The 16,738-nt window shown below is 51.0% G+C and overlaps 1 protein-coding gene and 1 long non-coding RNA gene across 5 annotated transcripts in view; one reads left to right on the forward strand and one right to left on the reverse strand.

Moving 5' to 3' along the window:
- The window catches only part of ACACB (acetyl-CoA carboxylase beta), a 132,744-nt gene that overhangs the window by 46,421 nt on the left and 69,585 nt on the right, over positions 1-16,738 (reverse strand). For 3 of the 4 annotated variants that reach the window (XM_027956647.2, XM_060401290.1, XM_060401292.1), the window contains 13 exons: positions 16,340-16,549; positions 15,875-16,045; positions 15,137-15,298; positions 13,480-13,643; positions 11,673-11,823; positions 11,463-11,566; positions 9,850-9,931; positions 8,987-9,132; positions 7,391-7,541; positions 5,977-6,111; positions 3,418-3,564; positions 1,858-2,046; positions 286-386 (listed from right to left, as the gene is read on the reverse strand). In XM_027956647.2, the coding sequence (XP_027812448.2) occupies positions 286-386; positions 1,858-2,046; positions 3,418-3,564; positions 5,977-6,111; positions 7,391-7,541; positions 8,987-9,132; positions 9,850-9,931; positions 11,463-11,566; positions 11,673-11,823; positions 13,480-13,643; positions 15,137-15,298; positions 15,875-16,045; positions 16,340-16,549 (1,913 nt within the window). The remainder of the gene's footprint in view (positions 1-285; positions 387-1,857; positions 2,047-3,417; positions 3,565-5,976; positions 6,112-7,390; positions 7,542-8,986; positions 9,133-9,849; positions 9,932-11,462; positions 11,567-11,672; positions 11,824-13,479; positions 13,644-15,136; positions 15,299-15,874; positions 16,046-16,339; positions 16,550-16,738) is intronic. The other variant, XM_060401291.1, reaches the window with a different exon arrangement.
- Positions 3,443-4,441, forward strand: LOC105602920 (uncharacterized). Its single transcript, XR_001021779.4, has 2 exons — positions 3,443-3,658; positions 4,282-4,441. It is a non-coding gene; the product is annotated as an uncharacterized LOC105602920 (long non-coding RNA).

Raw genomic sequence — 16,738 nt, forward strand, 5'->3', positions numbered from 1 at the left:
CTGTGTTTTAGCACTTTACAAAAGTTAATCTACTGGTAATGCAAAATGATTCAGCATGTGAAGTGTTTTTAATTCCCATTTTACAGACCAGCAAACTGAGACTTGGAAGTAAAGGACGTTGCTTTGTTCTTCTGTCAGGCAGGGCTGTGCCAGGGCTGGAACTGGGGTCTCAGACCCCAGGCACTGTCGATTGGTTTGAGCCTGCCCTTCAGATAGCAGCACCCTGGGGCAACACGTGGATGAGAAAGTGTGACCACCACATCCCACGGAGGGCCCAGGACTCACTTCTGGACCAGCTGTACAATGCTCTGGGTGTTCATGAAGAAGACCTCCCGGTCGGCCTTCCGCTGCAGGGTGGCCGCGTGGCAGTCCAGGATGGTGGCTATCTGAGCGGGAAAACAGGACAGGTCTGGCCACTCAAACCACACAATCTGTCCACCACACAGCAGTCACTGGAAGGACCCACCACAGGTTCCCACGCATTCAAACACCCTAACCCAAAGCCCTCTGGCCCCCCAGAAACAGCTCTGTGTGCCCCACTCAACGCGTGGCTTGAGGACTAAAGAGTTCGGGACGACAACAATCACACAAAGACTTATTCATGTTCACACCATCCCTCTTCACAAACACTCCAGGGAAAGAGGAGAAGGGAATTTCCAACACCAGGGCGCACGAGGATGCCAGATGGGTCCTATTTTCACAATTAGGTTGAATGCTATTGGCATACTGTATTTGGCAACAAAAACACCTCGAATGAAAAACCTGCATCAATAACAAACTCCCAGAAGATTCCAACACGTACAATTCTCCACTGGGGTCCTCGAGAGCTTTGTTTTCATTATTTCTTAGTTGAGCTAGAATTCATACGCTATCATATTCCCCTCCTTCCTTTTAAAGTGTCTATTTAATTCAGTGGTTTGTACTATATTCAGAGAAATACGCAACCACCATCACTAATTTTAGAGCATTTTCATCACTACCCAAAGAAATCCTAGAGCTGTGGGCAGTCACTCACCCCTGCCCTGAGCCCCTGGCAAATACTAATCTACCGTCTCTTCTCTACAGATCTGCCAACTCTGGACGTTTCATATAAATGGAATTGGGCAACGTGAGCTTTTGTGACTGGCTTTTTTCACTGAGAATCAAGTTTTTAAGGCTCATCCCCAGGGTAGCATGAATCATTTCATTCCTTCTTATGGCCAAACAATATTCCAGCTTAGAAGCTGACTGCTGGGAATAAGCTGACTTACACTGACCTCAAGCTCCCCAAATTACTAACTCATGGGTGGAGGGTAATGGTGCAAGGAAGCCCTTCTCACCAGACCGAGGGCATGAAAATAAAAAAGAGGGGACTCTTCCAGATGTAGGTTTCCTTTAACATGCTTGATAAAAGCAACCCCCCTCAAAAGAACAAAATGAGGTCATTGCAGAATTATTAGAGATTTCTGATACTCCCCGGGAATGGCTTCCATTCTCAGAAAATATGATATATACGTAGAGCCCCACGACTGTCACCCTACACAAACCCGAGGAGGAAGAATCAACACTACACACCAGCGAGAAAAACTCACAATCTCCTCTCTTACGTCAGCCAGTGTAGTTCTGGAAAATGCTGACTATGCGCACCAACCACCTACTCCTGTTCCGAATCCGAGGACTACTGTTAACTGCTTATGTCCATCTAAAACTGCTGTTTTGGGGGGAAATGCTGGGATTCTGCAGAGAAGGCGTGAGAGAAAACTCTTTTTAGGCCCCAGCATCTCGGGCTGTCGGTGTGGGTCTCACAAAGCCTGATCTGATGAGAGGCTGGAGGTCCAGACTGACGAGGGGCTGAGCTCCTGGCGGGTGTGGTCCTACCTGCTGGCTGGGGAACTGGCACAGCACCGAGGTGATGTTGCTGGCATACTGGGCCATCACCCTGCGGACGGCCTTCTCCACAGGGGCGGGGATGCGGCCCGACACACTGGTCATGATCTCCTGCAGCTCCAGCAGCGGCAGCGACGGGTGCCGGAGGGTCCTCAGGAGCTTCTGCACCCAGTCCTTCAGCTGCAGCGGGACCAGAGCATCAGCCTGAGGCCTGCAGGGGGCGTGGGTGCAGCCACCCAGCCCGGGGTGGGGGTCGCCCGACACACTAAGCCGTCCAGGCCCCGTGCACTCTAGCAGCCAAAGAGCTAGACCTGGGAGCCTCTGGAACAATCCAGGGTGGAACGGCCCCGGCCACTGAGTGGGAGGAACACCCACCCGGCTTCCCCACCCAGGACGGCCCCACTCCCCATCCTGGGCATCCAAACTGCCAGCCTGGTGTGGGGTCAGGACATCAGGCTTTGCAAAGCACAGATGTTTGTGGGATGCTTGCTTTGTGCCAGATGCTGTTCAAGGACCCAAATGGACCTGTTCTCACTTGATCCTCAGAAACAACCCTAGGGAGTAGGTATAATCGGTACTCCCATTTTCCGTTTGAGGATATTGAAACAGAGAGGTTAATTAAGTTACCCAAAGTCACCCAGCTAGTAGGAAGCAACGCCAGGATGCAAACTCAGAAACTCTTAATAGCTGCACTGCCCTGCTTCTGGGTCACTGGAACTGTTGATGGTTTTTGAATGGGAAGGAGAATGTTGCCAACCCCGTAACGTGGTTGTAAGGTTTGAACTTGAAATCATGCACACACTGGCAAGTACAGAGGCTAAAAAAAATGTTGCAATGCTGGTAATTAGGCAGCCTAACATAGGGGCTAAGCACACAGACTCCGAAGCAGGAGGGTCAGGGTTCAAACCCCCTTTGCCTCCTTATGGGTGAAATAGGCAAATTTTGTAGCCTGTGTCTCAGTTTCCTCTCCTATAAAATGGAAATAGTAAGAGTTCCTACCTCTCTGCTGTTGGGAAGGTGAAATGACTTAATAAGTGTTAAGTGCTTAGTGTGGTAGCTGGCACACAGCGTGTACCAGGCTAGAGCTGGCCATTATCACCAGGACCACCATCGCTGCGATGGACTGTTCTGGGATAGAAGGTGATGGAGCAGTGGTTTTATAGCTACTGATGTCGAGTTCAGCAGCACAGGCCCTTCACAGAGGGCTGCAAATTTGAGGACTTACTTCTCTACAGACAAAGGGACCCTGGGTGAACAGAGTTGTGTCTCTGGACAAAGTCGCTTCCTTACTGTCTCTTTAAGAGATGACCCACATCGACTCTTCTCTTACGGTGTGAACACTCTCAGTGTTGAGCTGAACTGCATCCCCAAAGGCAATGTAACCTTTACACCAGTTTATAATCAGAGAAACAAACTCTGATGTCTACAGGGAAACTGAGGAATCCCCTGAGAACAGGGCCTTGATGGAAATGACAGACTTTCTCATTTCTTACCCCAATAAAGATCTCTGGGATCTTTGGGCTGTTCACCTACCCTGTACACGTGACCCACCTTGATGCTAAAAATAGGTTCTGGCAGACAGTAGCCATTCATGATGTTGGTGAGATTTTCCAGGACGCTGTGAAAAACCTGGTGCAGCTTCTCTCCGAGGATGGGCAGCGTTGGCTGTGAGGGGAGCTCCCCCGCAAACGGCTCAGCCTGATGGGACACAACAGGAGCCAGAGGTCAAGACCACCCTGGCCTCCGAAAGAGCCGGACCAGCCAAGGGCCAAGGCAGAGCCACCGACACACGGTATGTACGCCACACACACAGTGGTTAGGATGAAGCCTGAAGGGGAGGGGGAACAGAAGAAAGCATCCTACTGCAAAGTTAAAACTGCTCACACACACCCCTGTTTGAGGGTTCCAAATCTTCCCCTCGGTAAATACCGTAATCAATTATGCATTCCAAATAATTCTGGAGAGTGTTAGATGTGATTGTCTTTTTAAAAAAAATGTTCACATGTAGAGGTCAGGGGAAGTCATTGCGGCTTCTACATGAGTTAACTTGAATTTCATGCTAACTAAGCAGCCTGTTTGTAGCCAAACATACACTGGACATCTGCTTTAATTATTGAAGAAAAGAGCACACTGACCAGAAGTACAGAAAATCCATGTTAAAAATAAAGATGAGTATGGCTGAGTCCCTTTGCTATCTGCTTGAAGCTATCACAACCTTACTGATTGGCTATACTCCAATACAAAATAAAAAGCTAAAAAATAAATAAAACAGTGATGCAATGCCTTCCCTCCTGGGATGCCAACGCTGGTTCTCCTCTGAGGCTAGCAGGACTCCCTTCCTGGAGGCCAAGGCCATGGTGACTTGCTGTGCACATGCTGGTCTGATTTTTTCCTTTTTTTTTTTTTTAATCTTAGAGGAAAGGCTTCCTGATTTGTTTCATGTTCATTGCTGCGACAAAACTGCGCTGAAAACCATGCTTCTTGGGAGCGATTCCTCAGAGTTATCTATAAGGTTGTCTTCCAGGCTGTGGTCCTCAGTTTGGCTCAAATAAAATCCTTTTCCTATTGCTGATTATTTTTTGCTGACAGATGTTTTTGTTTGGCTTTGTTTGCTAACCAATATCATCTCCCTATTTTTCTATTTCTTTTCAGCTTTGCTCAAATCCTAAAGAAGAATGCCTAGCACAGAGAAAATTTAGGAAACTCTCATACAAATGTACGTGCTTTTTGTAAATCATAAATATTTGGCCTTGGAGGATTCTCAAACAGAAAGCTCCCCAAAGGGACTTCCTTGGTCCAGTGGCTAAGGCTCTGTCTTATAATGCAGGGGGTACAGGTTTAAATCCTGGTCAGGGAACTAAGATTCCACATATTGTGAGGTGAGGCCAAACTTTTTTTTTTTTAAAGGGGCAACACTGACTTCATGCATTCATTCATCTGTTAATTTATTTTACAAATATCCACTCAATATGGAGTAGGAAATGCCAATCCATTCCAGTATTCTTGCCTGGAAAATCCCAGGGACAGAGGAGCCTGACGGGCTACAGTCCATGGGGTCGCAGAGTCGGACACAACTAAGCGACTGAGCACATCCACTCACCACCGGCCGTGTGAGGCACTGGAACCTGGGAGCTGGGGGCGTGCTATTCTGCTGGCCCAGAACCCTCAGCTTCCCATCCCGTCCACTCCGCTCCCAGCCCTGCAGGCTCCTCTTGCCCTTCAAGATCAACTGGAGGGCTTCCTCTCTTCACAATCTGCTGCTGCTTCTCCCTCTGGACCCCCAGCGCCAGTGGCCAAGGACGGTCCCTCTGATTGAGCTGAATTACAAAGATTTATCTGCCTGTCTTTCTCATAGGCAATCATGAGCCTGCTGGGACTGGAGGCTGGGTTCCTGTCTCCAGAACCCAGCCGGGCGGGAAACGTCTGCTAAAACGAATCGCAAGGTAGACACAGATTCATTTCCTGTTATCTAACAAAGCTCACTCTATTCCTAGCTTTGGGAACCCTTGAAAGACAATAATGAAAAGAAAGAGGAGAAAACAAATGAAACTGATAGGATACTTTGGAGAAAAGAGACAATTTTTTTTTTTTAATGCTTTTCTAGCTTTTTTTCTTCCTGGGCATATACGCTAATTATTGTAGAGAAAAACAAACATTACCTGCATGAATGGGGAGCCACCTCCCCGCACGCCTGGCTTACTGTAGGAGGGCAGGTCACTTCACGTCACGGAGACGTGACAATGCTATATAGAGCACTGCGGGGAAGAGGGCTGCATCACAGTTTACAGGAAATGGGAGGACGAGCCCTGTGCACATCTGGACGAAGGTTCCTCTGGGCAGAGGGAGCTGGCCCCGAGAGGGAGGAGTCCAGGGCATGTGATTAAGGGGGAGAGGGAGGCAGAGGGTGAAGCCAGGGAAGAAAGCGGGACACAGCCCCTGGGGGACCCTGAAGATTATCAGAAGCACGTGGGTTTTGCTCTTAGTGGGATACTGAGGAGGGTGTGGGCACAGGCAGGCACGTTCCTGTGCCCATCGTGGTGGGTGAGGCTCGAGGGCCAGGAGCCACCGGCCTGTCCAGCTCACCGAGTAGCTGTGCCGGGTGTCACATACCGGGCGCACTTTAGAAGGGTCATCGAGCTCCAGCCTGGCCACCATGCAGCCAGCTTCCAGCACAGCCCCCGGGCGCCTGATATACTTCACCCGGCCACTTTCTTGCACGTTCAGGGTTGTGGTCATCTTCATGACCTGTTTTGCACAAAGAAGTGATTTCTACTTAGGTGGAGCCCCTCAGGTCTGGCCTGGGTCACCCCAAACTAGCAATTCTGGAGCACAGACCATGTCACTTACAAAAACGACCCTGTGGGCAGAGTTCAAGTGCAGTGGGGAGAGAGGGGAAGCATTTACACAATCTATTGTGTGCCAGGCACAGTGCTGGTCATAAATCTTTACCGTCTGCAAAGCCAGTCAGGGAGGCTGGTGTTCACTGTGCTCATTTTACAGTGGTGGAAACTGCTCCTTATTTCCAAAGGAAGGCCTTTCTCTTAGAAACACAGCTAAATCATAGGATGTAGGGTGATTGATACCTATCTTCCTAAAATGAGGTACATTTTATGACGGGCTCTTTTTCTTAAAGGCAGAGAGAAAACCCTCTGGGGAACGAAGAATGTGCTTCCAGTCCAGTCATCAGCCCCTTTAACTGGTCTGAGTCTGGCCCTGTGGACATGATGAATGTTGTTAGCATGTATGGGCTTCAGACAGACAGGACCATCCTGCCCTTTGCTCAAAAGTTCGTAGCTTGGTCACTCAGGTCAGCCAGGCCTGGGCTGGACCCCTGTACCCCACCCATCACTCTGTGATCTCTAGCACATGCCATCTGCTCTCTGAGCCTCAGTTTCCCTAACTGTAAAATGGGGGGTGGGGAAATGACAGGCTTGTCTCATAGGGCACTGATAAGGATTAAGCCGCAGGGCGCACACCAAGCGGCCAAGAGGTGTGGGCTCCCACCACTGCTGCAGCTTCATTACAAAATTCTTTCTTTTCCTTGGCAGCAGAGAATGAGCAGGTTGGAATCCTGGCTTTGTGTGACCTTGAGTGAGTTTCTTAGGCTGCCTGGGTCCCATGTCTTCCTGTGCAAAATAGAGGTTCTGTTTGGGTCCAACTCATGATTGCCAGGAAGGTTAAAGAAGGAATTAAGACAGAGAAAATGCTTAGAAGGGTGCCTGCCACGTGGTAAGTGCTTTGCAGGTGTTGGGTTACCACTTTTTAATTGTCAGCATCATTATCATTTACCAGCTGGGGAGGTATACATTTTTTGAGATTTTTTTTTTCCCGTGGAATAAGGCAGGGAACTGGGGCTGAACCCCCCACGTAGTGGCTCTTTGAGGGATCTGCACGAGAGAGCTCAGGAGGAAGGGGCGGTCTATTGGCTTGAGTGCAGCAGCCTGCCCAGAGGGTCCTCCCTTGGGGAGCGGGTGTGAGAGCGGCCCGGCTGCAGCCCCACCCTGGGGGCCAGCTCTGCAGTCACCTCTATCTCGGCGTAGCTGCCCCCAGCTTCAACGTGTTCCCCGTCCGCCACGGCGTACTTCACCAGCTTCCCAGCCGAAGGGGATCTCAGGACTGTGGGATCATTCTCCTTCTCAAACACGCACGTCTTGTTACCAATGGTGATTCGGTAACTGGAGAAAGAAGGAGGTGGTGGGGATACAGGAGGGCACCATCTACCAAGGTGCCGAGTCAGGCTTCTGACAGTGTCTTCCCTCCCTAACAGCAGCCGGGAGCATCACCCTGGGATGGTCTGAGCGACTCACTCCACTCTTCCCAAATAGTGTTGACAATTACCCCAAAGACTCTGGGGGTGAGCTGGGGTGGGGCCCCTTCCTGGCAGAAAACTAGCTTCTTTTCCCTTACGTAATTCCAACAGGCTCTGGCACAGAGAAAGCAATCAGCAATATCGATATTATTCAATACATACTGACCCAGGGAAAGGCTTCTTATAACAGAACCACTTCCCTGGTGGCTCAGACGGTAAAGAATCTGCCTGCAGTGAGGAAGACCTGGGTTCGATCCCTGGGATGAGACGATCCCCTGAAGGGAATAGCTCCAGTATTCTTCCCTGGAGAATCCCCATGGACAGAGGAGCTCTGGTCCAGGGTCGCAGAGTCAGATATGACTGAGACACTAACTCTTTCACTTTCTGTAACAGAACCGGGAAGAGCATGCCCCGTGGGCAGTGCCTATAATCACCCTAAATATTCTTGGCAGAGAGAACACGGGCTAAAAAGAGGTAACACAACGCCAATCTGGGGTGTATCTTGTCTGCCTTCTTCCATGGACTGGGAAAGGAACCTGCATTCCCTAACTGGAGCTTTTTCAGGTCTGGGGCCTCTGGAAGCCCCACCTCCATCCCTCCCCCACTTTACTCTTCTTGGCCTGGGGTCTTTGCTGCCTGTCAGCGGTGGGAGTAGGGGTTTGTGTTTCATTGTGCGAGCTCGGGCTGGTCAGACACCCCAGAGTAACAGGGTCTCTGTCTCGTGAGGCTCCCCACACTGAGCGCTTCCAGGTCACCCCATGCTCCACCCACCCTGACCCACAGCAACCTTCCCTGCTGCCATCCGCTTGTTCGATGTGTCTCTTTCCCAACAAGACTCCATGAGTCGTGACCACGGCTCTCTGCTGACACCTAGCCTGACACCTGGGGTAAGTATTGAGTTGGCCAGAAAGTTTATTCGTAGATAACATCTTATAGAAAGACCCAAGCAAACGTTTTGGCCAACCCAACAGATGATCAAATAAATAACCATTACCCTAACTGGATAACCGCATCTTCCCCCAGCCCTGCTCCAAAGGGTGTGGACACTGTAGCTCAGACCCGGAGCCGCTGGGACTCAGTGTACACCTCACAGGCTGCGGAGCTGGAAGCCCTGAATCCGTCCACATTGCTAGAAAAGGGATGCCTAGGGACCTTCCATGGATGCCAACCTGCAGCCTGGGATTCCACCCTCAAGATGAACCTCCCAAGAGCCCCAGAAGGTCCTGGAGAAGGTGCCTTGGCTGAGAGCCTGAGCCTGCACACAGACCCCACAATGGCGGGGAGCTGGCTCGGGTGTCCCTGGCCACACACCTGTCCACCTCCTCCTTCATGTAGGTGGTGTAGCTGTTGCCGCTGCAGGACAGCAGTAGCCCCCCATCGTTGAGCCGATGGGCGTCAATCTCAATGTGAGAGCCGTTCATGATGAGGACAAACATGGTCGGAGACTGCCGGGCCACCTGTGGGGACAGGTTCTGCCCTTGAGCCGTGGTTCTGCTCGCATACTGTGAGGGGTTGAACAGTGTCCCCCCAAGTCCACGTCCTTCCCAGAACCTCGGCATGTCACCTTACTCAGAAACAGGGTCTTTGCAGACGTAGTCAGTTAAGGAGGGACACGGGCTTAGGGTGAGCCCTGAATCCAGTCTGACTGGTATTCTTGTAAGACGAGAAGAGACCCAGACAGGCACAGGGTGATGAAGACAGACACAGACACACTCACAGGTGGCCATACAAAGCCAGAGGCTGGCAGCAATTGGAGTGATAACCTCTAAGCCAGGGAACACCGAGGACTGTCCACGACCACTGGAAGCTAGGAAAGGGGTGGTTCCTGGGAGCCTAAGAGACCACGGCACAGCCAACACCTTGATGTTGGACTTCTGGCCTCCAGAACTGAGAGACAATGAATTTCTGGTGAAACTGGTGAAGACACCGGTTTATGGAACTTAATTATGGCAGCCGTGGGAAACCAATACATGCTCTATTATGCCTTGTTTGTGCATGAGGTCCAAGCCTACGGGTTCTGTACCCAAAGCCCATAGGTTTCAAGGTCATGGAACTGCAAGGGGTGTCCCGGGAGCAGGCATGAGAAAATCCATTGCAGGGGTGGTGTGTGGCAGAAATAAAACTCCCTTGAGCCCCCAGAGTGTTGGAGACATCCAAGAAAGAGAGACCTTTACCTTGAGGATGTACTTGACGCCTCCATAAATTAATTCCACGTCCACGATGTTCAGCAGAGAGTCTGCAGGGAGGACTTGGCCCCTGGGAGAGAAGACAGACCTGCAGTGAGTCTAGGAAAGACCAAGAACTCTGTGGCCATCCATTCTCTGGATTTTGAAAGCCACCTGCTCTTTGCCTCTCCTAACCATCACCACGGCTGGTTGATAAAGTCAAGGGATGGACAGTCCCAAGGAACCTGATACCCCTTAGAACTGAAGGGAACTGGTCTTGCTGCAGGATATGAAATTTCAGAAGGGCTTCCCAAGATGCAAACTCCATGCTGCTGCTTCTCGGAAGAAGTCCTTACGCGGGAATCCTGCCACCTGCTTGTGAAAGAAACCAGTGCACGGACAGGGCCTCTGCTGCTGCTGTTTAGGTGCTTTGGTCGTGTCTGTCTGTGTGCAATCCTATGGACTGTAGCTTGCTGGGCTCCTCTGTCCACGGGAGTCCCCAGGCAAGAATACTGGAGTGGGTTGCCACGCCCTCCTCCAGGAGACCTTCCCGACCCAGGGATCAAACCCAGGTCTCCTGCACTGCAGGCAGACTCTTTACCGCTGAGCCACCAGGGAAGCCCATATTGTGACTCTATTACCGTTCAAAAGTATATTGTCTGGGACGCCCCTGGTGGTCCAATGGCTAAGACTCAGCGCTTACAACACAGGGGACCTGGGTTTGATTTCCAGTCAGGGAGCTAGATCCCACAGGCTGCAACTAAGACCCAGTGCAGCCAAATAAATAAGAATATTTTTTAAAAAAGCACATGATCCAAGGACTAAAACCTTTCATCCTTCTAGTTCCCTTTTGGTAGTCTCCTTTGCCCATCACGGTGGTTTTCAATGGGGGCGAGGCAGGGGGAGGGAGATTTCTGCCTCTCCCGAGAGGACAGATGGCAGTATCTGGAGACACACTCGACTGTCCTGACTTCCGGAGGAGGAGGAGGGGACGCTTTGGATGGGCTAACGTCCCATCTGGCACAGGTCAGCCTTTACCACAAAAGATGACCCAGCCCCAAATGTCAGTGATATAGAGGCTGGGAAACCCTGGTCCATCCTAAGAGGGACCTCCTGGCCATCTTCATGGGGTCCATTTCACTGGCCACCTGATTCATTTATAGAGGTGACCTATAACCTGCTTTGCTTCTCAAGTTCACATCTTCCTCTCTGAACTCCTGCCTGTTGTCACTTAACTTACACAAGTCAGCGTGAGTACGTACGTGGCTGTCTGTAGGATGACGGCTGTCTTGGCCTTGAGAATCCCTCTCGTCCCCCCACCCCAATCATCCAGCCTCCTCCAGGACAGCCCAGGTGTATCTGAGGAATTCTACAGAGGCAAGCACGTTGGAAGGACTGATGCGGAAGATGGAGCTCCAATACTTTGGCCACCTGATGCAAAGAGCCGACTCACTGGACAAGACCCTGATGCTCGGAAAGACTGAGGGCAGGGGGAGAAGGTGACGACAGGAGGGCTTCACTGACTGCGGGGTGACTGATTTGCACCCAAAGAACACACGCGTCTACCTTACTTGCCACAACACGTATCCCAAGAGGGGAAAGGAAGTACCCCTACGCCCTACCTTTCCAGTGAATGTAGGAAATCCGTCATGCATGTTCTAAACATGGAGTCGGCCACGTTCAAGGCTCCGCACACGACCCCGAGCATGATATCTGGCTTCTCAGCCTGGGAGAGACTCTGTGCGTCAGTATCCACAGGGACCAAGGCCACAGGGAGCCGGGGGAGGGTGGTGGTCCCGGGACCCCCAGGGGAGATGCATGCAGCCCTCTACCTGCACTTTCTCGGCAATGAGGTTATCCAACCAGCTGGTGTCAATGTCGTTGCTCTGAAAGTTCTCAGTCTCCAGAAGGTTGGTGAGATATTCCACAGTTGTCCTGAAGTCGCCCCGGATGGATAGTTCCTTCAAAGCCACCACCATGTTCCTTGAGGGGAAGGCACACAGATTGTTTTCCCAATTCACATATGTGTCATCAGCTCCAGCATGGTTCCCAATGAGCCAGAACCGTAGAGAAGAGAGTGTCCCAAATCAGACAGCCTCCAGCATGGACTGGGCCAGTGACTAAACCGCCCAGGCCTCAGTGTCCTCATCTGGAAAATGGGGGGATAATTCTGCCTTCTCACAGGTACTTGGGGATTCAAATGAGACAACCCATATAAAGAACATGGTCCCTGATCAGTAAATGTTAGCTGTTATGAAATGATTAATTAGTGATTATAATTGTTATCAACCTTGCCAGTCACTTTGACTCTCCCTCCTGCTGGACCTGTCAAAATCCCTCAGTGTCCCAAGGAGGAGTCATTCTCTAGCTGTCCACCCAGCTGCCCAGTGTGCCTGGGGTGCACGGACAGATGGCTGACACCCGTACCCCACTCTGCGCAGGGCAGCCGCCAGCTTGGCTGTAACCACCTCCTGTTTCCCAGAGGGGCCCCCTCCCATCAAACACATGTCCAGTCTAAAGGGCAGAAAACTCCTCTCTCTATGAAATCAGGGAGAGTGTTATAGGGGAAACACACCAGATGATATCGCTTTTACATGGAATCTAAAATACGATGCCAGTGAACGTCCTCACGAAACAGGAACAGACTCACAGACACAAAGAACAGACTTGTGATTGCCGAGGGGTGGGGGTGGGGGAGGGATGAGTGGGAGGCTGGGGTTAGCAGATGCAGACTGTTATCTATAGGATGGACAAACAGCAACATCTTACTGTATAGCATAGAGAACTGTATTCAATATCTTACGATAACCCGTAACTGAAAAGGATATTTTAAAAAAAGAGCGTACACATATATATATGTTTAACCGAATCACTTTGCTGCTGCTGCTGCTGAGTCGCTTCAGTCGTGTCCGACCCTGTGCGACCCTATAGACGGCAGCCCACTAGGCTCCCCCGTCCCTGGGATTCTCCAGGCAAGAACACTGGAGTGGGTTGCCATTTCCTTCTCCAATGCATGAAAGGGAAAAGTGAAAGTGAAGTCACTCAGTCATGTCCCACTCTCTGCGACCCCATGGCCTGCAGCCTACCAGGCTCCTCCGTCCATGGGATTTTTCAGGCAAGAGTCCTGGAGTGGGGTGCCATTGCCTTCTCTGAATCACTTTGCTATACATCAGGAATTAAGACAACACTGTAAATCAACTATACTTCAATTTTTAAAAAGATGTAGGTGTTTTGGCGTTTGAGGACTTCTTTGTCAATGTGGGTTTCTCGGGGAACTACTTAAGAGACTTAAATTTAAAAGAGGGCCCCTGCACCTTTTTTTTTGTTTTTAAATAAAAAGCTATAGCACTCAGCACCTTTTAAACTCCTGGAATCACCTTGAACATTCTTTGGATCACCTTCAAGTTCAACCTGTAACAAGCTCAAGATCAGTGACCTTGGTGAACTGATTCCATATATGTTGTCACAGGTCTCAAACGAGGGAAGAGGGCAGATTGTGTTCTTGGACTTTGGCATAAGGTGTTTAAGATAAGGTCTGCTCTTCATCCCCTTAACTGCTCTGCGTCTGAAGCCACAGGCTAATAATTTCTAGTTTCTCAAAGGAAGGGGTGGAAGGAAGGGAGGGAGGGAGATACTAACGAAATAGCCTCTTCCCGGTTCTCCCCCCAGGAGAAGCAGTGCCCAAACTGGGAATCCGTAAATTCGTGTAAGCCGCCAGTCGCAGCCACGCTGAAGTAACCCCACACGTTCTTGCTGCTACGGAAATTCAATTCTTGGACTGTTCCGGAGCTTGGCTTAAACCCCTGCAGCCCGGACAGAAAAAGCAAAACAGAAGAAATTATTACTCCAGATCTATTTTCATCAGAATTAAATCCTAGGAAAACCCGAGAGCCCCTCCCACACCCCAGAGCTTAGTGTGATCAATAAAATATTGATACTTGTCATGAGCAGTGCAGGTGTATCCATGTGAGCACGTCAAGGCGTGGAATTTTTATTCTTAAAAAAAAAAGTTGAAAGATAACAACCGAGTTGGGGACCGGTAATCACCTGATGGAGCTGAGTGACGGTACCTACTGACTTTATGTGCTTGCCATTGTCGATCAGAAAATGTTTATAAGAGGAGAGGGATTTCCAATTCTAGACTATGAAAAGTCTGGCAGATACAGAAATGCAACGTTAGCCCTAGTTGATGCTAACGCACACATAAATTCCCTTTGTGAGAACGACCCACCCCCTTCTGAGTATAACTCTGGTAAAGGGGGAGAGGTGGGTTTGATGCTCTGGCCGGGATTGCCTGTAATAAAGGCTTTCATTTTGGCAGACATGCTTGGAGCCGAGAGACGCAAAGTTTCAGGTGTCTGGGTTTTTTCTATACGTGGTCCTCCATCCTGTGAATAAGCCATCAACTCCCTAAAAGTCTCCCACTTTGCCTGCCCACCACTGGAACTGATTGTTTGCTCTCAGCCAAAGATCCCAAACTAATACAGTCACCATAGGAGAGAGGGGATAAAACTTCTCTCATCCCAAGTTTCTTGAATGAAGTCATTAAATAACTAAATCGTCGATTATGGTGGTTATGTGACAACTGTTAGTATACACGTAAACTGTGACAGACGCTAGCTGCTTGGTACTTTAAGGCACAAGTAAGAACAAGTCACAGAGGGACTCCTTAGACCAGGGGTCCCCAACCACTAGGATCTAATGCCTGATGATCTGAGGTGGAGCTGATGTAATAACAATAGAAAGAAAACACAATAAATGCCATGTGCTTGAATCATCCACAAACCATCCCCACCCCCCACCCTGGTCCACGGGAAAACTGTCTTCCGTGAAACCAGTCTCTGGTACCAAAAAGGTTGGGGACCGCTGCCTTAGACTGTATGTTGTATGTAGTCAAAAGTTCATGGGGCCAGAAATCCAAGGATCTGCGCTCTAAACCCAGCTGCCCGTCCCAAAGGTGGACATATGTGACCTTTGCAGTGCACCACTGGGACTCGGCCCTGGACTCAGCAGGTCCTGGGCATGAGGCGGGTCGCCCCACCCTCTGGAGCTGTGATATAGGGTGACAATGCCCAGAGGCGTGGCTGTCCTCTGACACACCAGGCATCTGCCTGGTGCCTGGCACACAGCACCTGTGGATAAACCCTTTCATCCCTTCCCTTCCCGCATTTCAATTTCCTTGTCTGTAAACTGTGAGGTCTGGGCGTCTCCTCCAGGCTAAGGTTTGGGGTCTGTCCCAAGCCGGGAGGTTGGAGGTAGTGGAAACGCAGGCCCCCTACCACCACCCCCGACTTGCCTCATCTGGGTTTTCGCTGGTGATTCTGGCTGCAATGACGTGGCCTCGGGCAATGGGAGGGTTGCTAGGGGTCTCAAAAGAAATGGGCGTCATCCCCCACGGGGACTCTCCGTACAGAAGCCGGATATCCTTCAGCCGGTGCAGCGGCACACCCATGGCGATCTGAAATCAAGAAGTCTATCCCGTGAGAGGGTCAGTCCTCGAACCCAGAGCACAGAGCTAGAGGGACAGTGAATGATTTGGAATATACTGAGCTCCTCCTGGGGCCACAAGATGGTACAACATGGGAGACGCAAGGAAAGAAAGAGACAGCTTGCCTCTGCCCCCTTGGAGCCGTGTCCTTGGGCAAAGAAGCAACAATCACAACACATAATGAGCATCAGATAAAAGTTACAGACTCTTAGTAGGTGGGAGGGGAGGGGAAACAGCGTCCAGATGCAGAGCTAAAGGAAGTTTTGTGAAGGACGCAGGGAAAGCTGATCTGGAGGAATGAGGAAGAAGCGGATGACGGAGGACATCAGCTGAGCCAAAGGATCACACTGAGTCTACTGGGTCTTAGGATGTGACCTACTCAAAGGCACCTGTGGCATATCCCACCAGAGTGTGTGAGTGACTCCCAGCAGGAAGCAATGACCAGGCCAGTCCAAATGGAGGGAGGTCTGACCTAAGCAGGACAGGAGACCCCCACCCTCAGCTCTGGGCAGAAGCCACCACAGGGCTCAGAGCCCGTCTCCTTGCCTGCAGCTGGGCAGCGGGCAGGTTGACATCCGCAATCATCTCCGTGCAGGGATGTTCCACCTGCAGGCGGGGATTCAGCTCCAAGAAGTGGAAGCTGCCGTCCTGGCTGTAGAGGTACTCAACGGTCCCCGCGCTCACATAGCCCACTGTCTTGGCCAGGCGCACGGCACACTGCAGACAAGATGGGGAAGAAGGGGGTGCCGGTGGTTTTCTCGGGGTGGGGGGGGGAAACATCCCGGTTCCCTGGCCGAATGCAGGCTGAGGACCTGCAGTGTGTAAATGACCTCAGGACCTCAGAGATCATAGCTCAATAAACCTGCGTGAGGCTGAATTCATCTCCTCCCTCCACCCCCTGCCCCTTCATCTCCTCCTGGACACCCACTCCACTTTGGCAACTTGGGCATTGAGAGCTCTCGCTGGCGCTGAGCTGAGATGCCTCCCCCACCCAAGCTCCCCAGAGCCCACCTGCTCCATGAACTCGAACACTGCCGGCGTGGCAATGGTGGCCGGCGCCTCCTCTATGATCTTCTGGTGCCTCCGCTGGATGGAACAGTCGCGCCCGAACAGGGACACTGCGTTCCCGTACTGGTCGGCGAGGATCTGGACCTCCAGGTGCCGGGCGTGCTGGGCCAGCTTCATGAGGAAGATTGGCGAACCAGGGGTCTCGCTCTGCACCTGGGGTAGGAGGATGGCAGGGTGGCAGGCTCTTCCCTGGGGAAGCAGGGCTGGAGCAGGAAGCTCTCCAAGGAGAGCGCGCAACAATGGCAGGGATGCCCACGGTCTTGTTGAGCTTTTAGTGTTACCTTTTCTCAAAGATATAACATTCTCAAAATCAAATATGATCAAAAATACATAATGTAGAAT

Source organism: Ovis aries, chromosome 17, assembly GCF_016772045.2.
Source record: "Ovis aries strain OAR_USU_Benz2616 breed Rambouillet chromosome 17, ARS-UI_Ramb_v3.0, whole genome shotgun sequence".
Taxonomy (NCBI): domain Eukaryota; kingdom Metazoa; phylum Chordata; class Mammalia; order Artiodactyla; family Bovidae; genus Ovis; species Ovis aries.